Genomic DNA, 23994 nt, shown 5'->3' on the forward strand with positions numbered 1-23994 from the left:
TTACAGCTATGCCACTTTCGGCTAGGTTATTTAAAAGGCGGGCAATTCGGAATTGCAACCTATCATCGCCATAATTCGTTCTCGAAAAGGGCACGAACCATGAGCTCCTTCCCCTTATTTCGTACGGTACGTCCAACGGTTTTCTTAAACTACATAGCCTTAGATAAGCTGCACCGTTGTGTTGCAAGCTATTTTTATAGTGTGTTAGAAGATTAAAGTTGTAGATACATTGGACAGAAAGCAGATTATACTGAAGAAACAGTTCGTTAGTGTGTGAGTCATACGGTACAGTTGCGATATGTCGAATGGCCTTTTTCTGAAATAAATGCAGCTTATTAATATTTTTTTGCGGAAGTGGTTAACCATACGAGGCTGCAGTAATTGATGTGAGCTGCGAATATAGCATGATAAAGAATAAGTTTAATATTTGATGGAACCACATGCCGTAACGTAGAAAGCACCCCACACGCTCGAGATAAATTAGTGCAGACGTGATCGACATGAGCATCCCATTTTAAATGGTCATTAAAAACAATTCCTCATGTTTTTGTTTCACTAACGATACAAATCTTTTCAGATCCGATATACAAACCAAGGTTTCTGTCAGCAGATCTTTGAGTTGGTGAAAATAACACTGCTTTAGTTTTCTTAGTATTTATTTCTAACGAGTTCGCTTTAGTCCATTTGTGAAGCTTTTGGAGGGTTATATTTGCTAAATGCGAAAGCTGAGTAGTATCACACGATTGAAAGAAAATGCTGGTATCATCTGCGTAAATAATAAATTGTCCAATGTCAGTGATTTCTACGATATCATTGATATAAATATTGAACAGAATTGGCCCTAGAAGACTGCCTTGCGGAACTCCAGCCCTTACTTCTTGTGAAGCAGAGTGGTGGTCCTTTATTGCCACGACCTGTTGCCGGTTACTTAAATGCGATTGCAAAAGAGTAAAGGGAAGCCCCCGGAATCCATAATGTTGTAATTTTTCAAGCAAAGTTAAATGACTAATTATATCAAATGCTTTGGAAAAGTCTATAAATATACCTAATGTTACCTTCTTTTCTTCAAATCCCTGGATTATTAATTCTTTTTGCGTTAGTAAAGCTAATTCCGTTGACATATGTTTACGAAAACCGAACTGTTTTGATGATATAATAGAGTGTTTGTCACAGAAGGACACAAGGCGTTTCGCGATTACTTTTTCTAACCCTTTTGAAATAACTGGAAGTACAGAAACCGGTCTATAATTGGAAAAATTGTTTTTGTCCCCGGATATAAACAGTAGTGTGACCTTAGCTTGCTGCATCTTCTTTGGAAAAACACCAGTAGTAAGGCATAAGTTAAATATATGGCTAAGCGGCGACACAAGAAGATCCAGTACAAACTTAATAGGCCGAATCTGAAGCCCATCGATGTCTATGGCTTTGCTATTTTTTAGTGACAAGAAAATCGACCATATTTCCTGAGGCGTTACCGGAGAAAAAAAGGCTGTGTGGGGGTTATAATCCTATAGGAAGCTCATAGCGTTTTCATTGTGGGAGCATTGCACAAGATTGGTTAAATAATGATTAAACTTGGTAGCCAGTTCCTGACCTTTGAGAGGTTTATTATCTACTGTCAGTTCAAAGTCGTCGTTACGGGGGGTAAGGGGGTGCAAAAGTTTATTCAATTCCCGCCACATGACATCCCGCCGGGAGGAAGCCTCAGAAAACACATGTTCGAAGTGCGTTTTTTTAGTATAACGCAAGAACTTTGTCACAAAGTTTCGGTATTTTTTAAAGGCTACAAAGTCGTCCCTGTTCTTTGTTTTTACAAACTTACGGTACAATAAATCTTTTTTTTACGGATCATCTTCAGACATTCGTCTGTAATCCATGGTTTCCTTATATTCTTATTTTTCTTGACCATCTTAAGAGGAAAAGACTTTTTATATGCATCTTTCAATGATCCCAGAAACGTATCGTAGGCATCATCTGCAGTGATGCACTGAAGTAAAGGGTTCCACCAAATAGAGTGAATTTTCTGACGAAAACTAGTCAAAGTATTCTGATTAATATCGTGAAAAGCGAAAGATTCGGGGCATTGCTTACATCTTAGCATTTCTGTGTGCTTTGAGACAATATATATAGGTAAATGATCACCTATATGTACACCAATCACACCGGACATGATACTGCTACCTGAATCACTGGTTATAAATACATCAATAAGGCTTTGGGAAAGACGGCCAATACGAGTCGGTTCTTTGATCCCGTTCATGCAGCCGAAAGAACCCAGAAGGAGCTCTAGATCACGCGAATGTGCGCTCGCCTGTAATAGGTTAATATTAAAGTCCCCACCAATAGTTATTTGTAAACCATACGACGAAACAACATTGAGAAGGTCTTCTAAAAATGCGAAAAAAATTTCGATTTTTCTATCGGGGGAGGGGGGGGGGCGGTAAATAACAACAAAAATAGCATTTTCACACCGCATCGTTAAAGCTTCATAATCTGCCGTAACTGTCGAAAATTCGTTCATTATACTACAAGAAAGCTGTGTAGACACGAGCTGTAACACACCCCTACCTCGTTGGTGGGGCCGATTTAGACAGAACGTGTTGAAGCCCGAAAGGCGCAGCACTTCTGTGTCACTCGTATACCAGGTTTCCGTTATCATGACAACGTGGAACTTGAAACAAAATTGATCAAAAAGCACTGTCAATAAATCGTGTTTGTTTTTCATGGATTGTGCATTGCAATGAAAAAAGGTTAGATAGCCGTTTTCCTTCGGACAACTGATATCTTTTGGGGCGGTCATTGATAAAAGACTAACTGTCGGATGTAACCGTGTACGAGCATCAGTTTATTTAATCTTTTCTAAGTCCCTCTCACACACTATCCGGACGATGGGGGATGCTTCCGCTTTCCTGGCGAACACCTTGCCTCCCTTTGCCCAAGCAAATCGCCAGTTCATTTCCTTCTTTCTTGCGATAGTCATCCCAAGCAATCTTTTAAGCACTGGACACAAATGCTCGTTCACGTAAACTGGAGTTGTCACGTTGAATCCGAGATCTTCAGTAGTGATTCTTGTTTTCCTAGCTTTCTCAACGATTTCGTCGCGGTGTGCTCAGCGGTTTAGTACTACTACAATGTTTTGGCTTGAGTCATTTTTGCGCGTTGGAACGCGGTGGCAAGTTTCAATGTCCTGCTCCGCAATTTTTGCACCCAGGACGTCCCCAACCTTGCCGAGCACATTCACTAGGTTTTCATCCTCTGTAACCGGCACACCTTTGATTTCCAAGTTCTTATTACGGGAATACTGGTCTTGGGCCGTTAGCCTCAAGAAGTGTCATGCAGTTGCCTCTTGAGGCCTTCGACCTCCCGAGTCAGTGATTCCTGTGCAGCTTTCAAAGCTGCGTTTTCTTTCCGTGTAGTTTCACATTCTTTTTTCATTTCCTCGTAGCTTTTGTTGAAGAATTCGCAGCTTTTTTGCATTTCTACATTTTCTTGCCTTGTGGTTTCACATTCCTTTTAAATTTCCTCGTAGCTTTTCTGCATTTCCCTTACTTCTTTCCGAAATTCGCGTTTAAGATCAGCGACCTCGCGTCTTAGGTCACCAATGTCAGTTTCCATGACCCAAGCAATGCCGGATCATACACAAGGGCACACAATAGCAATGACGCTGGGTGGTTGGCAGTAGAGGCAGCAAAAAAAGTTACTGACTAAGCGAACAAAGATTACTGCAAAATATTCAAACCTGTGAAATAGGAAGGCGACTATCAGGCGACCGCTCTGTTCGCTGCCTCCGCTGCCTCCGCTCAGAGAATGCTTACGGAGGAAACAGTTCACAGAAATACAAAATCATGCACCTCCCCGTCTAACGACGACGATGGTCGGACGTGAAGCTTTCTCGTGATAGATTCTTCGATTGGCCAACCCCACACTGCGACTATGGGGTACTCAGAAAGTGCGCACCACTCTTCAAGAACACCCACAGCAACTCTATGGTGTGCACTACGTAGGCCTAACGTTTGGGTTTGGGGTTGGGGTGTACGGCGCAAATCGGTGCCTGCTGATTGGTGTGTGCTTCGAGGGTATTGAAACAAAGCAATCGGGCGGACACCGGCTTCGTAACGCGACGAACCCAGGTTTGATACCGGCCACGGGAAGAGTTTTTTTCTTTGACTTCACCCACGTTCATTCAACATCATCGTTATGGAAAGCTGGCTTTCGTGCAGGGTGAATTGGCGTACTACGGCAACAGTGAAGGCACTAAAGCTTAGCTTCACCAACAGTGCTTTACGCAATCTGGTTGAATTTTGTTATGCCAGTCAGTAGCAGACCATCAGCCGTTTTCTTCTCCAATGGTGTTCAGGCGACGGATGTCGCTTCCTGATTATTCTTTTGGTTAGGGCAGGAAACACAGGGTTAACCAAAATGTGTTCCGAGTAAGGTGTGAAAAAGTAAGCCACTCCACGTCGACGTGGTTCCCCACATCGTCGTGACCGGGTTTGCTCGTTCCTCGACTGTTTCCTTCGTGGCAAAGCTCGCTTTCGGACCGTGGAATACGCAGTTGGTTTTGACCATAGTCGTAGTCTGGTGAAATCTGAAGTTGCGGCTCTCGTCTAGGGCCTCGCCGTTTCATCAGTTTAGTGCAGCGCCGATAATTCCTCTTCTTGTCGTCGATCACGTCGGCATTCCTAGCGCCACTGTGGGAGATCAGAAGCATTCAAACACACAGTTAAGGTTCTAGTTCAGGAAGTTGTGCTGACAGTTTATGCTCTGTACTTTGTGGTCGTACGGAACCACTGCGACGCGACGACTTCATGCAATGACAAGGTTACAGTTGCTTGTTGGCAATGGCGTTGTTCCCGCTGGTGTCCATTGATTGATTATGTGGTTTAACGCACCTATGCTACGCAGGAGACGAGGCGCGCCGTAGTGAAGGGCTCCGGATTAATTTTGACTGCCTGGGGTCTTTAACATGCGCCGAAACCTCGAACACATGCGCGCTTTCACTTTCCGCCTCCATCAGAAATTCGGCCGCCGCGGCCGCGAATCAAACCCTCGTCCTTGGCGTCTGCAGCCCAACGCCTTAGCCACTGAGCCACCGCGGCGGGAGTTCCCGCTGGTGTGGTATCCGTTACCAGTGATCTCTCTGCGTAGCCTGATGCCTTATCACAGGCAGCTGGGGAGGTAGCCAACAGGCTCCACGACGGCTTGACGGGTGCGACTTGAGAAGTAGTTGCTGAAGGTCTCCGTGAAAGATCGCCCTAGCGACTTGCTGCGTGACAATCTCTGTACCGATCTGATCAGGCTCACCTTCGATATCTTTTCACAAACAATCACTTCGCTCGAAAAACCACGTCTACGTATTCTTCACATTTTTAACAGCGAAGTTGTTGAGAAAATTGTTACTGTATTGGGTCCGCAATTAAAAATAACAAGAAAATGCTGAGCGCACATGAGCGCGTTCCTCACTGCGACCGCAAGGCAGTTAAAAAAATTAGTAGTGGCTTATCTCTGCTATGCCAGGATATACGTAGCGTGAGCTAAGGTTCAGCAATCCAGTCCAATCCAGTCCAGTCCAGTCCAGTCCAGTCTAATCCAGTCCAGTCCAGTCCAGTCCAGTCCAGTCCAGTCCAGTCACTGCTCCTCGGACATGGTCAGCACGGCTTTTCACGAGCCACGCGAAACGGCTCTCAAGCGGCTCCGGTGCAGCGTCAGACTTGGCTACTGCGCAATTGAGGTGCACACCAGTGCACGCGCCGGCGCCAGTGCGTCTGCCGCGGCTATGACGCAACACAATCCAACACAACCCACTTTAATCCAATCCAATCCAATTTAAATCCAATCCAACCCAAGTCAAGTCCAGCCAATCCAATCCAATGTCCCTTGCGCTTGCGCAGAACGGCCCTTCACGGCACACGCGAAACTGCTCTACCTCGGCCAGTGTAGCTTACGCTACAAAACAAAAAAATGTCGAGTCTCGCGTTCGCGTTCCGCACGGTGACCGCCCAGCGTCTCCCGCACACACGTTTGTGAAGTCAGCATGCCCACTTAGGGAGTTTTGCCAAGATTCACAAAACAAAAAGAACTCCATCGCTTGCCGCAATTTTGGCAACACAGATTCGGAAAGAAAAAGGCTCCAGCATTTGGCGTAATCGTGGCAACACTTGCTCGGAACCAAGAAGACACGTCACAGCGTACGCCCCTCCAAAACGTCCAATTATTATCACTTCCAAAAAATGAAGGAAACTTACACTTATAGCAAAAATGATGGAGTTATGTCACTGCGGCTGCGATGAAGCAAATTGGCTGCAATCGTGTACTTCAACCGTCGTAATAGTAGTGAAGGTTGCGGTTCGCTACGCTACTCATGTTCGCTACGCTCCTGCTTCGGCAGCTCTATGAGCCTACCGCAGCGTGCCAGCTGCCCAGATCCTGCCCCACAACCTTCTTCTAGACGTCCGTTTTCACCTCATACCATTCAAGATGAGCCCCAATCACCCGCGTCGAAGATTCGACCCGATTCTTGTGGGACCACGTTTTCGCCGGACGCTAAGCCTAACGCTCCCTGAAAGACCCCGGCTCGCTACCAGCGGCGGCGTCTGCCGCGCCAGCTGCGCTCGCCTAACACCGCATCGCCCCGCGTTGCCTGACGCTTTCGCTCGCCTCCCCGATAAGCGCAGCCATGGCATCCACTACGGAATGCGTCATAGAAGGCCAGCCCATCAACCCCGCCATCCCCGACGAGCCGGGCCGGGTACGCATCCACCGCAAACAGCTCGCGCACCAAGACCACCCCGCCCCTAGCGGCGGGGTGGTCACTAGCGGCGGTGCGCCGCCGTCACGTCGCCGCGAACGCCGATCCGCCCCAAAGCCCTCGCAACCAGCTGAGCCCCTTCCTGCAGACGACATCAAGATCATACTCCGCCCTCAAGGAGGCCTGGCGCTCCACACCATCTCCGCACCATACCTCCCTGACATAATCCAAGAGCAGGCGCAGGTACCCCGTACGCCGGAAGACCAACTCCGAATACACCACCGTTTTAACTTCATCATACTCAGCAGCCCTTCGGAAGAAAGCCCATAAATACCTTGCGCTCTCCTCCCTGCGCTATCAAGGCCCCACGTATCCCCTGGCCAACCATATACGTCCCCCAGCCAACACCACCGTCGGCGTGCTCCTTGACGTACCGCCCTCTGACGACCCGGACACCATCCTACGCAGTCTTGTGGACTACAACCCGGCTCTGCAAATTCTCGACGTCAAACGCCTGCACAACACTCACCTTGTTCAAATAATTTTCAACTGCACCCTGGTTCCTTACTGGGTACGCTACAGAGCCGCTCTCCTCCGCTGCCACCCCTTCAAACACAAGTCTGAGACATGTTTCAATTGCTGGACCCCCGGACACAGGAGAGACGTTTGCCCAAACCTGCCACTTACGCCACACTTCACCACTTGCGCACCACCAACCCGGCCGAACAGCGCCCCTGCAAGCCGTCATGCATTCTCTGCGGAGAAGGTCACATCACGGGAACAGCGGGCTGCGTCAAAAGGTTCCAGCCATGACGCACCTAGAAACCACCCCCAGACCAGAACTCCCATTTGGACCGAGCCAGAAACTCCCCAACTGCATCCGGCACGGCACCCCTCACCCCTTCCCACTCACCGAAGACCTACAGCCAAGTCCTCACGTCAACAGCAGGACCCACCAGCAGCTGCACTTAAACTCAGGTGAGCTCCCGGGGTCTGCTCCCTCACTCAACCCTCCCTCACGCAAACACAACTACCACACCCACCGTCCCCTCACAATACGAAGCACTCATCAAGGAAATCCAATCACTTCAAGCAGAGGTTACCCGCCTTCGACAAGAAAACGCACTACTCCGCCAGCAGCGACGCAGCCAATCCCAAATCCTTCCACTCCCGCTCACCCCCCCAGCCCAACCTGGACCCCACAACCGTCCCCACCCAAACGCCACCTGTAAAACGCAAAGCCCCTTCGCCAGAAGAGGGTTACGACAAATCAGACAGAATCCCCCCCGTCTAGCACAAGCTCTTGAGACACAACGACAAGAGTATCTAAACCTCCACCAAACCACCGTAGCCACCCAGGCAGCAATGCGAGACTCAATTACTGCCCTCCATACGGAACTCCTTACAGGCATGAAGGAACTATTACCTTCCAAATACACCCCATCACTCTCTGACCCCACTCACTCCGCCCCTCTCCCTGACGACGACGACTTGGAAGAAGATATGCGAAGCCTGCGAAATCTGGTAATGGAATTGCAGGGGCTTCACCCCAAAACAGCAGTCCTACAGAGCCTCTTATCCACCCTGCCCACGCCTCCTGTAGTCATCGCGCTCCAAGAAACAGGCCCTTCTACTAAAGTTAAACTTCCTGGGTTTGAGTCATTTCAATCACCCGACTTTCCATCTATTGCCACTCTGGTTCACCGCAACCTCCGCACAGCTCTTATCACCCTTCCCACCTCTCCTATTCCACATGTGCTAATCAACGTTTATCTACCCAAACCCCCACAGCCCATTCTGTACATCAACAATATTTATAGCACCCCAAAGAACACTCACACAACTTCCATCCCCTCTTCAAAGCAGTCCTCCACGTCGCCAACAAAAACCCCCTCCTCATACTAGGCGACTTTAATGCACCGCACCCCGCCTGGGGATATGGCCACACCACCCGCAAAGGGCGACTACTTTGGGAAGCAATCCAATCCCTCCCCCTTATACTCGAAACCGACCCCCACACCCCAACCCGCATCGGCAACAGCGGCCAACGAGACACCACCCCTCACCAGCCACCTCCCACACACCACCTGGCTACCCACCCCCAACAACCTGGGAAGCGACCACTACATCATCCAAACGACCCTTCAGCTTTCCCATCGGCTATCATGTCCGATCACCCCTCACGCGCCGAATCACGTCCGATCACCCCTCACGTCCGATCACCCCTTTCGCGCCGAATGTGCCTAACTGCCACCTCCCGTAACCTTTTCTGTATCGGACTTAAACGGCTGGCTCGCAAAAATAATCCGCGTCAAGACTTCCCATGACACCGCCGTCGACCCCCAAATACCCCCTGCCCTTGCCGACACCCGAATGACGCACCTCTAGGAAGGATATCGTAGCATCGAGCGTAGGTGGCGCACCCGCAAACACAGACGTGTCCTGCGCCGCAAGCTTGCGCACCTCCAAACACAAATTAAAGAACACGCAGCAGCGCTCACCCGAGCTCACTGGTACCAAATATGCGACGATATGCGCGGTGGGCTCCTCATGAAATGCACGTGGGCGCTACAAAGCCATTTACTCGACCCCACTACTACCAAAGAATACACATCACCCCGCATTCATTCCCTTACTCACACATATCCTGGCACCGCAGCCTAGTTTCTCTCCGAACTCCGGTCCCAATACATCCCCCTCACTACCACCTCTACACCTACGGGTACATACACGGGCTTGCCTAACACCGCCCTCGACGCCGACACCACCATCGCGGAGATCGAACACGCCATCACAAAACTTCGGCACCAAACAGCCCCCTAGCAGAGAACATAATAAACTCCTACGTAACCTAGACGGATGCCCCCTCGACACCATATTGAACCTGTTCAGCCACCACTGGCGATCTGGGACCCGACCAACTTTCTGGCGCCATGCCGACATCTGCCTCATACCGAAGCCCGATAAACCTGTTAAAATCGAACACCTCCAACCGATATCTCCCACCTCGTGTCTAGGAAAACTCCTTGAATACATTATCACAAGACGCCTCACAATCTACCTTGAAGAACATGACCTTCTCCCACACAACCTCACGGGCTTCCGCCCCGGCCTCTCCACTCAGCACACCCACCTTCATCTACACAATGACTTACATATTTTCCTATCCAAGAGTGACAGTGGGGCTATCCGAGCCCTCGACTTGCACAAAACATTCGATAAAGTCTCCCACGCAGCCATCCTACGGTCTCTAAATTCCCTCAACCTGGGATCCCGCACTTAATACTATGTCGCCTCCTTTCTCAGTAACCGCACAGCAATCCTTCGCCTAGGGCCCCTTACCTAAGCCGTTTTCCCCCTACCACCAGTCGGCACCCCTCAGGGTTCGGTTATATCCCTCCTTCTCTTTAACCTTGCTATGATCCAGTACCCTCTGGATGACCAGTCACCGTGACGCTCAGATCGAAGAGACGCTGCAGCTAGGAGCAGAAACTGTGAGTGCAGTTGTTCGCACAATCGCTCTATCATGTTCACGGCACAAATCAGAACTTCTCATCATACATCCCATACATTCACACCCACCCACTGCGTCCGCCATCGCTGTCTGGATTGACAACACCCGAGTGCATATTGTCCCCTCCATACGCATACTTGGCGTCACGGTACAAGCTAACCGCGGCAATTCGCTCACCTTCCAACGACTCCGCTCACACACACTTGAGACCATAAGACTACTCAGACGTATTAGAGCTCGGAACCACGGCCGGACGGAGCCCGAGTGACTTCGGCTGCTCCTAGCTTTCGTACTCAGCAGGTTCACGTACCACTTCTCATACTGCAGGCTCAACGTAACAGAAAAAGCCAAATCAGGCCGCCTTCTCCGCAAAGTCTTTTGCTTCCTGCTCTTTTCTTCCTGCTTCCTGCAAAGGCTGTTCTTTTGCTTCCATCGGATTCCCCTACCGACCGCCTCCTTCAGCTTGCGTAGATAACACCACGTCTGAACTCATCAAAGCCCACCGCACGACCCAAATTTCCGACTGGGCTGCATCCACACTGGGCGTTCCATACTCGCTCGACTCTCCATCTCAACCCCTATCCTCCCCCCATCCTCCGTCCCCATCCCCCGAGAATTTCGCCAACTGATACGAATTAAGCCACTACCTCACAACTCTCACCCCACATCACATGTGGCTAGATGTGCTGCACGCGCAGCGAACCGGCAACGCCTGCACCCCCCTCACCTCATACCGTCCACGTAGACACTGCTAGCTACCCCTCCCGAGCTGCATTCTTCATAGTAGCGCTCTCCGAGGATAGCACACCTCAGGACTCCATCACTGTCCTCACGAGTTCAGCCACAGCGGTGAAGGAGGCGGCCATATCCATCGCAATAGCCCAAGACCCCTGTCCAGACACCATCCCGTCACATTCGCAATCCACAATCGGAAATTTCCAAGCTGGCAGAATATCCGAAATTGCCCTCCAAATTCTACCCCAAAAATCACTTCCCCACCCCGTGGTCTTGTTCTGGGTCCCCGCCCGTACGGGAATAGGTGCCAACGAGGTGGCCAACCGACAAGCTCGAGCTATGACTGCCCGAGCAGGCCCCTCGTTGGAGACTAACCACGGCCTTCACAGCTCCCGGGACATTCTCATCTCGTACCGGGAGATCACATAACATTACCGCCTCCTGCGCCGCCACTATCCCCCCCGCCACCCAGCCTCCCGAAGGAGGGGGCCAGAACTTGGCGCCTCCTCCAAACGCACTCCTTCCCTGCAGAGCCTCCCTCTCCCACTGACACCCTTCCCCTCCTCACTCTGCCCACTCTGCGGCGCCCGGGACTCTCAACTACACTCTCTCTGTGACTGCCCGCGCTCCCCTTTACCGCCTTTCCCCACACCCACCCACTGGGAGCAGGCCCTGCAGAGCTCGACCCTGGAGACCCAGACCACCCTCGCCTCCAGGACCCAACAGTTCACGGACACCTCCTCGGCGCCCGGCCACCTCACCCCCTGACCCAGCCCTAAAATAAAGTGGTTCTCTCTCTCTCTCCCACGTGATGCTAGTCTGTTCATTATGTTCACGGCAAAGACCTGAACTTTTCAAAAAACTCCCATTAGGTAACCGTCGTGTGGTGTTTTGAGCATCTTTACTAGGACCGCGGCCTGATGCGGGGCTTCAAAATAGCGTTGTTCGTGCTCTGAATGTGCTTTTACCTACACAGATATAGCAACAAAGTATTAGGTGACGTATAAGCTTTTTACCGTGACTCAGTGAGCACCAACCCAGGAGGACATTTTATAGACAACTATTAGTACTTACGAAATTGTTGTGCACAGTGGACTTGTATAGCCGGGTCTATGACCCTGTATTGGTGAAATGGAGTAGCCGAGAGCACATTCGCTTCCAACCTCTCCAATCAATAAACCAGTTAAACCACCCATCTTCTTTCGGCTGCTACCCGGGACATGCCCCAATGTTGTACATATGTCATGTACTGACTCTTTCTCTGCTTAGCCTCTTCGGCTGAAACACTGTAGCAATATGATTAAACTAATTCGAGCACTTCTAATCTCTACAGTTACTTACGTTGCTCAATACCTCTGCCTCACCAAAGGAGACTTGGACTCCCTCGACAATCTCATGCACAAGATATTCAAACAAGCACTGGCCCTGCCTATGAACACTTCTACTCAGCGCCTTCTTCAACTGCGGCTTTATAATTCAGTTTCACAATTAATTGAACGCAACCGTGCCAGCAAACGTGCTTGGCTCCCTCAGACACATGCGGGACTTGGTTTACTCAAACACCTACGATTCGCGGACCCGGCATCTCCACCTGCTCTTCTGTCCTCCCGAGGCTTGGTGATGCAATGCCAAAGAATATGTACCCTGATCTCCACCAGGGGAGAAGATAAGCACGGAGTCCAGCCCACGAGAATATCTATGGAAACCGTCTGGCTGCCACGTATACAGCCGCTTGCTCATCTCCAGGCGGGCAACACAAGGTAGCAACCGTCACCACCAAATCGGCCCTTATAACCTGTGCTTTAATTAAAAGGACATCCATGGACATTGGTGAAAAACTGGAGATCACACTCGCACTCATTCACTCCAAGAGCGCGGTTATCTTAACCGACTGCCAAGCTGCCTCTCGGAGCTTCTTGGCGAGGACTGTGGCCCCGCCAACTTTCCGCCTCCTCTCGCAAGACCAGCCGCAAAGAAACGTCGCCCGCATCTGGAAACCCGCCCACTGCACATTGAAGGGCAATAATTTTGCGCATCACCAACCCTGCGCACTCTTCTTTCAGGCCCCATAAGAACAACCGGAGTACACACGATTGGTCACTATTCAGGATAGTAAACAGTTCTATCGGCTCGATAAACAATAATTCCCTCAACCTCATTCCAAGCTGTCCAAATCAGAAGAAACGATTCTTTGTCGCATGCAAACGAATACCTTCGTCCATTCAATCCTCTTACCCAACATTTTTCCCACTCAATTTCCCGCCCAATTCACTTTTAGATGCGGCGCGTCTTATGCTCGGGGGTATGTCCCGCGGCGTAGGCGGTGGTCTGGCGTCCGCACACCACCTGCGCATGCGCTCCTCCATCTGATGATAATTTTGGCAGGATTCCCCTAGAGATTGGCCTAGGGATTGGCCGCATGCTTCACTTGACTCCGTTTGTGCTTGCGCTAGACTCCGTGATTCTTCAGATGAAGTAGGATGGAAGCAACAGCACTGTCAGTGAGTGTGCTGACGCAATTAAGTGAGAGCATCAGCGCAAACACTAACAGACCTTTAGATACCACTGGGGAACCGCTGAAGACGAAGAAGGAGAAGAAGACAAAGCTGCGAAGAGGAGGGCGTGTACGTTGCTGTCGCCCCGTCCGCAGCGCTTCTGATGATGATTTTGGCAGGATGCCCCTAGGGATTGGCCGCATGCTTCGCTAGACTCCGGTTGTGCTTGCGCAACAACTGTGCTCGGTCGCAACAGACCTTTAGATACCACTGGGGAACCGCTGAAGATGAATAAGAAGAAGAAGAAGACAAAGCTGCGAAGAGGAGGAAAATTACACCCATAAGGAAAATTACACCCATCTCTCCGAAGGGAACCATGAGTAGGATATATGCAGGGATATATGAGCATTACGGGGTTCACTACATTTCCACCAAATTTGGCTAACAAACATAACGGAAACGCAAACGGAACCCCCATGACGCTCCGCATCCTACTCATGGTTCCCTTCGGGGAGATGGGTGTAATTTTTTTTGCTCTAAGCCTGGCACACTTGTCCACATTTTATTAGAGTGTGCGCATAACCCTGACCTCCCACACTTTCCTGTCCCCCTCCCCTCCATGAGCTGTGGAAGAACCTGATTACCAGCGACCACCTGGACGTCCAGCAACTACTGGCATCAAGGGCGCCGGTCACCCAGTTATCACTTGGATTGCCGGACTAAGCAACCACTCCTACTTTATGCCTCATTAAAGTTACGTGCTACTACTACATAGAGAGACACAGCTGCTCGGAAGGGCGTCTTCTTCTTCCCCCTACACCACAACGACAGACGCTTTGGGTAGTGCTAGCCTAGTCCTAAATATTCGAATGTCGACAGACGGCACTCTACCCATGCCTGGAGCGCTGAGCTAGATCGCTGTCGAACGGCACACAAGACACTGCGTTCGAGGTAAGTACAGACCCGGCGTTTTTTGTATGTGTTAGCTCCTCTACTGGTTCGTTTTGAACATACGCGCTATCCTCTTCGGCAACTGCTAAAGTACGTTGCTTGATAGAAACCACCCGATTGCTTGCCATGAACTTATAGAGCGCTGCTTTATTTTTAGAATTCGAAAGAAAGTCATTGTAGAAGCAAGGATTCATTGTGATCCCACATGCTCACAATGTTAGGGGTGAGGTATTGACCATACTTTTGGAATACGGGACATTTCTAAGGTAATCCTTACCATAACTAACAAAAAAACAAGTGAAAAAGTTTACAGGTCGTCCAAAGTAAACAAATTTAATGTAACCACAAAACTACAAAAAATCTGTCGGAATAAGCAGGTGTTCCTGGCAGCAGGTGTTCCGTTGCTCCTCGCAGCCCCGATTAACACTTTGTTATCATCATCTAAGTGTTTATCCTCGCGCCGTATTCGCGAGGGCGTCTCGGTGGCGACCATCGGCTGTTTCGAACCCCTCGCGGGTGGGTCCAACGGCTTGTCCTCGATCAGCCAGCCATGCACTGAGTCCGTCTGACCACTTCCGACTGACAGCGTTGGTTTACGAAGTCCGTTCCGGGAGCGCGCTGGGCGTCCGGCTGGCGGAAGATATCGCGACTACGGTTTCTACGCTCGGAGGCCAACCTCAAAGCCATGGCCGACAAGGCTACGCTGGCGAAGCTCGAGCAGGCCTTCGCCAAGCTGCAGGCCGCCCAGGACTGCAAGTCACTGCTGAAAAAGTACCTCACCCAGGAAGTCTTCTACAAACTCAAGAGCCGCAAGACGTCCATGGGAGCGACGCTGCTCGACGTTATCCAGTCCGGTGAGTGGCTACGGGGTGTCGGCATGCAGTGACAGGCCGAGCACGGCGAAGGAATGGAACCAGATTTGGTATGATTAAACCAAAGAAGATTAATACACCACCCACTCCGGTGGCGAACCAGTATTTAGATAAACAGGGAAATTAGCTGAACGTCAAATTACGCTCTAGTTCCCTGGGCGAACGAAACCTATAGGAGAAGTTCTTCGCCTGCTAATTTTTGTATATAGCTCACAGAACTATGCGCGCAAACTTAGCTAGTGCTCAACGACCACGAAAAGACCATCCTACTGATTTTGCAATTATGCACAAGGTGTTTGCAGTGTGCATGATTTACCACGTTAAGTGCAGTATACGGGGGAATCAAAGTTAAGTCGACCAGTTCATTTTAAATTAGGCCCTTAGTTTTACGTGAAGACCACCTCTACAGTAAGGTTATGCGCCCAGGGGGACACAGATTGAGGTGGTAATTATGGATATCGGTGGGTTAATTTATAAAAATTTAATAATTAACTCTTTAGTGGCTGAGTGAGCAGGCATGTTTATATTGAAAAGTTAGACGCAAAGGAGTTTCGACGCAGTTTAATTTGGCAGAATTCTTCTAGTGGATCTGTACTCCGAGATATCGAACTGCGAAGTTTAATTGCCACTCGCGTGATTACGCATGCAAAACATTGAAGACTGGCGCAAAGCTCCCCCCTTTTGCGACGTGCCTGCTGTGTACGGTTTTTAGTTTGACAACGGAGTGGAGGCATAGGAAAATGTTATAACTAGCAACTAGCACCCTTTCAGTTTCGGCTGGAGTTATCGCAACCTGCAACACTCGGCCCCACGTTCGAAACACAGAACAAAAGGGAGGAGCTTTACGCCGGTTTTCAGCGTCTAGCATGCGTAATCATGCGAACGGCAAATATACCTCGCAGTTCGATGTCTCGCAGTACACATGCGCTAGAAGAATTCCGCCCAATGAAACTGCGTGAAAACACGATTGCGGTTAACTTTTCAATACAAACAGTCTTGCTTACTGCAGCCACTAAAAGTTAATTATTCAATTTTAGCAAATAGCCATCGACATCAATAATTACCACCTAATTCTGTGTCACACTGGGCGCAAAACCTCACTGTAGAGGTGGTCTTCACGTAAATCTAAGCGCCTAATTTAAAAAATACCGTCGACTTAACTTTGATCATTCTGTATATGCTTATAAACGTCGTGCTGCCTATTCTGCACTCTTCGTAATCATACTAATCACAGATAACGATACAAATGAAAACACATGTGCTTTACTATGGCCACAGTGAACTATAGGAATTCGTACCATTACCTTTTTATCGGTATAGATCCTGACTGTGTAATGTCTGTGTTAATCTACCGGTGTAGAGGTAGTAGCAGTGGAGTACCCCATTGTGTGGCACACGGGGTCCTGATCTTTGGCGCACGAACAGCGCGCCAAGCTATGAGAATTTCTCGGACCAAAGGATGTTTTGATAATCACCTACACACTGGAGGGTTGTTGAAGACAGGAGACAAAGAAATGGTAACGAAAAAATTACCCCGCATTTCCCCGAGGGGGAGAATGTGAAAGTGCGAATGCACGGTTGTCGGCCCGCTTGCGGCGCTTGCGCTCGGCCCCCGCAGCCCACCGCCTCGCCGCCTTCTCTTCCATCTCTTCCATCGGGTTTGTAGTATCACGTGTACACCACGCAGTTATCAAGCCGCTATAACGCCGCTGAGTCGCCAACGCACGCCGCTGACGACGTAGTTTGAATGCGTTAAAGATATAAGGCGCGTCTAACACCGATATCACCGTCGCGTCCGTAGCTTGGTCGGTAGAGCGTCGCGCTGCGGCCGCAAAGTCCTCGGATCGAAACCTGGCGCCGGATGCTGTTTCTTTTTCAAATATAGAGGAGCACTGCGGACGCCAACGCCGCCGCCGCCGCCGGCGGTGGATGATTTGGGGTCGCTTATAAAGTGTATTCACACTTAAAATGGTGTAGAAGCCACTACGCTGGTCATTTACAATATACTAGGCACCGTCTAGATACATTTTATGTCTTTTTCTCCAACTATCGCACACTTCGCGGCATTTAATTAACACCGATGTTAATCCTGAGTGCCATAAAAAGTCGTACCGCATTCTGTAGATTTCCGCGTGGTGGTTTAGGCCTACTTATTTGTGTAGTCTACCGCGTGAGGGTACTGGATTGGTTAGATCTTTGTACTGTTGTTAGTTAATTCGCGGTATTCGCGGGGCTTTATTATTGAATTTTTTTGGCTTTTGGTGTGCTCTTTTCTACAGGCAGTGGCTGCGTGTAAGGCGTTTTTTCATCGGTATTTTTTTACGTGGCTGCAACGGTTTTTCCTGTTTAAGTTGACAGCGCAAAGGTGCTCGATTAGAATGTAATTTGGTTGGTTAGTTGCCCGGGGTTCTTTTGATGTTTTTTAGGAGCCCTTCCCTTTGGGGAAGGGGGCGGGGTTCATTTGCGATGCCCCATTTCATAGGTAGTCTTACACCTATGGCGCCTAAGGTTTTTTAGGTGTCAGTGCAGGGGGCCTGTGCGTGAAAGAGTGGGACGGGGACTGGAGCCTCCCGTATTTTCTAGTTTATAACACACTTGCTGAAACGTTGATACGGAGTACTATGCGGGGCGACGGCCGTAGATGGAAGGAGGTGAAACGCGTCGTGTTCTCCAGTATCAGCGCCAATACTCAGTACCCTACATGGACGCCACAGAGCCCGAACAGCGGGCTCTCAAAAGAATAGCGCGTGTTGTGACATCACACGTCACGCGGGTGCTCTGGGCACTGAAGCGTTTGGAAACACGCATCCTGGGGTGAGGGGGAAGCGAAGGTATCCGACTGAGCTGTAGTCACATCTTCCTCTGAAAAAGAGCAAAAGGGCCGTGGAGGAAGCGGACCGTCAAGTCGCCAACCATGGGAACCTCCGTGCAACAGGGCGAGCTCGCTCGGAACTGCGACGACTTGCCACACCCGCGCACACGCCCGAGTGGCTCCTGTCCGGCGCTGCGTGGGGAGATTTGACTCCTAGAGACCCCCCGTGTGAGGAGTGAAAACGCTCTCGAACAAACTTCGCCAGCAGCAGGCACACTCAGATTCCTAATAGACCTCTCCCGGGGTATGTCACACGGCAGCCATGACGTCACGGCCAGCGCACGTGCTGGATGCAGCTGGACGTGTGGTCGTCAGGCGGACTGGCGCGTGGCGCGTATCCAGTGAGGCTTCTTTGGACGCGCGCAGAAGTGGAGTTCTTGTTTGTTGGCTTTTCTGATGCCGGCGGGGTGCTGTGCTTTCGGCTAAGCAAGCCATGGAAGCAACGCACCGACACACTTTCTCGTTCCCAAAAAGTTAAATTTGGCGTGTGTTGTGGATGCGCGCAACGCGTTTAAGAGGCTGGCAGCCAAAGCAGCAACATGGTCCGTTTTCCTACTAGCAAAATTTTTCATTTTCCAACTTCTGGTATTCCTCAAAGCGCAGTCACACCGCCTGCGTTGGCAGTACATGCCGATTAAGGCCATGGTGTTTGTCAAATCCTTTGCAATCATTAAGCACCGTCAGAAATTTTGTCCAATGAAATAGTGCCGGGGGTGGGGGATATTTTCGTGCTTCTAAATATTGTCATGCTTTGGCCAAGTGGATTACAGTGTCAAAAAGACAATGAATGTCCAACCGTCTTAGGCGACACGCAACCTATGTTTCGACCGGTGATCCCCACAGCCGTTTACCCCGAGATCGATCCCAACACGTTTGGTCGTATGCGGAATAGAAGTTCTAGACACATGCCTGCTTGTGAGTGCAATAAATTTATAGCTTGATGAATTATATCACGCCTTGAGGCCGCTCCGAAAGAGAGATGCTTGTCGTACCCGAAAATTAGCATCGCGCCTTCTCCGCGGGATGGGCTGCTCACGCGCTTGGGTTGCTGCACACTAACTCGAAAAATGAGTTTGCTCAAACTGAACGGACACAGGGAATGTAGTCTTTTGTTGCAGTTTACCGACACTGGCTTATACAGCGGGTAGTACAAAGCCTTTAACGTTTGACTACGATGAAATAATGACTACTGATAATTATTTTAGTGCGACTGTCGCAAGCCAAGCATTAACCATTAGCGGCTGCTATGCTATGTACTCTCACGATGGCAATGAAGCATTTCGGTAGTTGAGTGGGGAAAAGTAACAAACAATCGGTAACTTGTGGAGAGCCCGACATCATCCCGATATTTTTTGACAGCGAAGCTCTTTAGCAAATCGCATTTTTTTTCAGGTCCACAGTTACATAAAACAAAAAAAAAATTTTGTTTTTTTTTGCTGCTGTTTATTTTACTTCTTCCTATTTTTATGCTACCCTCTTCCCCCTCGCCATGAAATCGTGCGTGCGCCGCTGTCTTTTGGTGGCGCAAGGAGACCAAGTACAGGCAGTGTGGAAAACGTCCAGGGAGGAAGCGGAGGAGGCCGTCGTCGGAGAAACGCACATACGTTTGCATTATTTACAGTGAACCGTCTTCAACGCGCCCATCTTGTCGCCGCGCCTGGTCGTCTTCGTCTTCTTGGCCTATGCGTTTGCTGAGCTCGGTGCCAGCTTCATGTTCGTTTTCATCGAAAGTTTCAACAGGCAGCGTACACGCTGCCTGCGGCATTGCTCGGCGTAAGCGGACCTCGAAAGCAAAAACGAATGAGATCACCTTGGTCTTTAGCCGATACAAAGCATCACCAATAACATTCCTGGAACGCGTCGCAGCATGACCCCTTTTCGGCCGTTCTGTCGCGCACTGATTATCCGAAACCATAAATGCCCTAGCGTTCACTTGACCGCACGGTACGCAGTTGTGTTGCGGTGGTTTTAGGTGCAGAAAGCCACAAGGAGGGGCGCCGGCCGCAGCTGCTAGCTAGAGCCCCCACATGAAATGTAGGCGGTAAGCGACGGCCCTAACCAACGGCACATAGTTCCTTTCGGGCTCCGCGCGGCCAGGTCAGGCCGTCGGCGCAGGCGCGTTTTTCCAACCACCGTCGCACTTCGCGGCCGCCGGTGGGCGCCCCCCGTCGTGCACTGGCGTTTCGTGACGTCATGGTATTTACATAAAGGGAGAGGTCCATCCGCCGTGTGCACCTATAGCGATGTGTCGATGCCGCTGTGTTTCAGTGAAAAGCTGGCACTGAAGTTAATGCTGCCGTTCTGACAGGTGAAATGGCTACGCTTATGCGCGTTGCAATGACTGTGTTGCGAACTATCGCACGATATTTTAGTAGAATGGTTGAGCCACTCTGCAAGGCTGTCCCGTCAAGAGCGGAGCAGCGCCCGCCCGCATGCCTCCGTGTCGGTGCTGTCCCTCGCCCTCGTCATGCGCTTCGCAACGCACGGTAGCGTAGACAAGAGTACGCGAGTGGACAATCGAGAGCGCAGGCCCGTGCGGGCGGTCGAGCACGTCAACAGGTACCAGAGGCTTGATACACAATCGGCATGGCATTTCTTGGCATGTCGGAAGGCTTGTTTTAAAAATTATTTAACGTTAAGCCTAAACATGGGACGTCCGGCTTAACGTTGCGATTACAGGCCCAAAGCGGCAGACGTATGTGCGTCGGAGATATCCGGTTTCCGATGCGGCGCGGCAACATATCTAGCAGGTTGAATGCGCGTGACAGCAGCCGTTGCGGGCTTCATCCGGCGGCGAAAGGGCTTTTCTTGGCCACAGACACGTGTGGATACGCGTCCTTTTCTGCGTATGTGTTTCACTCTTCACGCGATCAATCGAAACGCATTGGGAAAAAAAATGAAAGCCCCAGAAAGAAGGTTATAACGCGAAACGGTCTCTCGTGAAACCTGAGTCAGAACAAAGTCCAAACCGCTTCGACCGTGTCGGAATAGCGCAATCGGATTGACGTCGGCTTCCTCCCGCGAGGGACCCAGCTACGATTTCGACCAGGGGAAGCGCGTTTGTCTTGAGGCGCTTGAGGTGCCTTTGCTTCCCCTCATCATTTTCTGAAACACCTTGTGTGAAGGTGGCTTTCCCGCAGTCAGCTTTGGCACTACATCATACGCCATCAGTAACTTCAACATGCGACCGGTGTTTCACTCATGACGCGTGGCCAGCCCATTGCGAAGTAACGCGCGGCCGGTGTTTTCCATTGCCACGGAGGGCGCCACTGGTCTAGCCCAGACGCCCGTGTGCGCTCCGAGCTCCGCATGTATTGCGTTTTAGTGCGGTTTTCCTGCTGTGTTGGTGCATATCATTTACCAGGACGTGTTTCGGAACATTACCGGGACCTCCTCAGCAATTTTTAGGACTCTCCTGCGATCATTGGTGAAGTTACGGCGTTCTTTGTGTGGACCACGTTGGGAGTAGGCCTAGACCGTTAGGCCTAGCGACCACCTCGTCTGCACCAGGACGGCTTCGCCGATCAACACCGCAACGAGAGCCTCACAACCTGGCACGATGAAGGGATTCACTCCTGAACAAGACGGCTGGTTCCGCAAAACTTCCAGAACGAGGGTGAACGATCCTACATTTCGTAAACTGATACTTCGCTCCCAGGACGGTTTCCCGATTCAGTCCTTCTTACCTCGAGACCTTCGTCACGAACTATGTCTTCAAGCCCAACTCACCGCGAACGAAGCTGCCGAGCTCAAAGTAAGCCTCTTACCCGGCAAAAACATTGCCGTCTTGCTTGCTCAAGAGCCATCCGCAATCCCTAAACTTAAAAACTGTTCCTTCGTCACGCTCAACGGAAAACAACAACGCATCAGTGTCTATGAAGCCGCCAACCGGGAATCATGCAAAGGAGTGATCCACGGTGTGGCCGCGAACACGTATCCGGAATTTCTGCTTAAACACCTTAAAGCTGTTGGATACGAAATCCTGGCCGCCCGCATGATGGGCTCTACCCAAACTGCGATCATCACGTTCTCCGGTACATACGTGCCTGTGGAAGTAGACTACGACGGCGGCCTACATAGGTGTACACCACACAAACCACGCGCCCAATACTGCACTAAGTGCCTTAAGCTCGGGCATCGAGCTGACGTCTGCACGCAAGTATCTCACCCTCTTTGCCCTAAATGCGGATCAGCAAAGAAAGATGAAGAACATGAATGCATCACCAAGTGCGCCCTTTGTGGCGGCCCGCACCCATCCGAAGACAAAGAATGCAAGGTCCGACGTGAAGCAGACGCCGGCACAAGGCTTCAAGCCTACCAAAAGAGGCTTGCCATTCGGAAGGCGACGGAATCACCGAAAGGATCCATGTCTCAACGAGAACCACCGACCAAGAATGACAAGGCATCAACAGAGCAGGCGTCACAAGAACCCCCACTCAAGAATGCCAAAGCATCAACAGAGCGGGCGTCGCACCAACATCGAGCGTCCACGAGCACGGGGCTCATGCAAGTGTCGAAGCCCCCTCAGGAGCACCGAACTGGTCAGGTGAGTCAGCCACTCCCTGCTGTAAAAAAATCGTAGAGAAACTAACGCCAGGTACGCATCGTTTGCACATGCACTGACAGGCAAGCACACTCAGGACACCACACCAGACAACACGCCAGAACACATCCCAATGAATCTCGAGGAAGGTACTCCGGAAGACCCGACCTCAGAATCTGCCAACATGGACGCGGAGAGTGAGAACAATGCGCACGACACTGAACAAGCGCCTCTCGCCAAGAGAAGCAGATCCCAAACCCCAAGCAGGCCATCGTCCACCCGATCACACGAACTCAGCAAAAGGATGGAGGCTCTCGAAAAGCAAATCGCCGAAAATGAAAAACAAGTGGAGCTCCTGCTAGAGAACAACACAAAAATGTGCGAACAGGCCAACGCCTTACAAGCCGCCTGCTTGACTTTGCAGCGAAATTTCGAAGCTCAAGCACAGTCAATTGCTGCACTAACCAACCTGATTACTCAGCAAGAACAAACATTTGAGGCACGTGTTCTGAAGGCGATAAGCCCTCTCTTTACCAGGGTAGAACAAATAGCATGCCACCTTCAGCTCCCCCCAATCCCCAGCTACGATGAAAACACACAGCAATAACGATATTAGGATCCTACAGTGGAACTGCCGTGGTTTCAAAGGAAAACAGGCAGCATTCTTCTACTGGATCACATCCTTATCCCACTCTCCAGACATCATCCTTTTACAAGAAGCAGGCAAAAACCCGAAAATTCCAGGCTACATGACGTATCAAAGACGCCACAATATCGCCACTCTGGTCAGCAAGCGTATACCCGCCAACATTGAACATGACACGGATGCAAGCCTCACAATATCTGTGTCTACACAGCAAGGCCCTCTTCACGTTACCAATGTTTACAGTCCGCCAAAAGACAAGCTACAGGAAATAAAAGAACTCCTCAAATCCAACGACTCACGTGCAGGATATGAACACCTCTTGGCAGGCGACTTCAACGCTCCGCACACAGCTTGGGGCTACCACAGAAACACTACCAAGGGCAGCAGATTACTTCGTCTGCTACACGAAGCCGAATACACGGTACATAACGACTTCAGTGAATATACGAGATTGGGAAATTCTGTCGAGAGAGACAACAACCCAGACCTCACTGTCTCCACAAGACAGCTTAACATCCAATGGTCCCACACTCAAGAATACTTTGGCAGCGACCATGCTATCATACAAGTGATCATCCATGCTACGCCGAAGCGTCTAAAGTGGAAGAAACAGCACAT

The 23994-nt window shown here is 50.4% G+C and overlaps 1 protein-coding gene across 1 annotated transcript in view; it reads left to right on the forward strand.

The window, feature by feature from the left end:
- The first annotated feature begins 15128 nt into the window (after nucleotides 1–15128).
- LOC144175869 (arginine kinase-like) overlaps nucleotides 15129–23994 on the forward strand; it is a 33007-nt gene continuing 24141 nt past the window's right edge. Inside the window, exon 1 of the mRNA XM_077704896.1 lies at nucleotides 15129–15297. Coding sequence (XP_077561022.1) covers nucleotides 15129–15297 — 169 coding nt within the window. The remainder of the gene's footprint in view (nucleotides 15298–23994) is intronic.

The sequence above is a fragment of the Haemaphysalis longicornis genome, unplaced genomic scaffold (genome assembly GCF_048455015.1).
Source record: "Haemaphysalis longicornis isolate Haplotype H1 unplaced genomic scaffold, Haemaphysalis longicornis Haplotype H1 scaffold_3, whole genome shotgun sequence".
Classification (NCBI taxonomy): Eukaryota; Metazoa; Arthropoda; class Arachnida; order Ixodida; family Ixodidae; genus Haemaphysalis; species Haemaphysalis longicornis.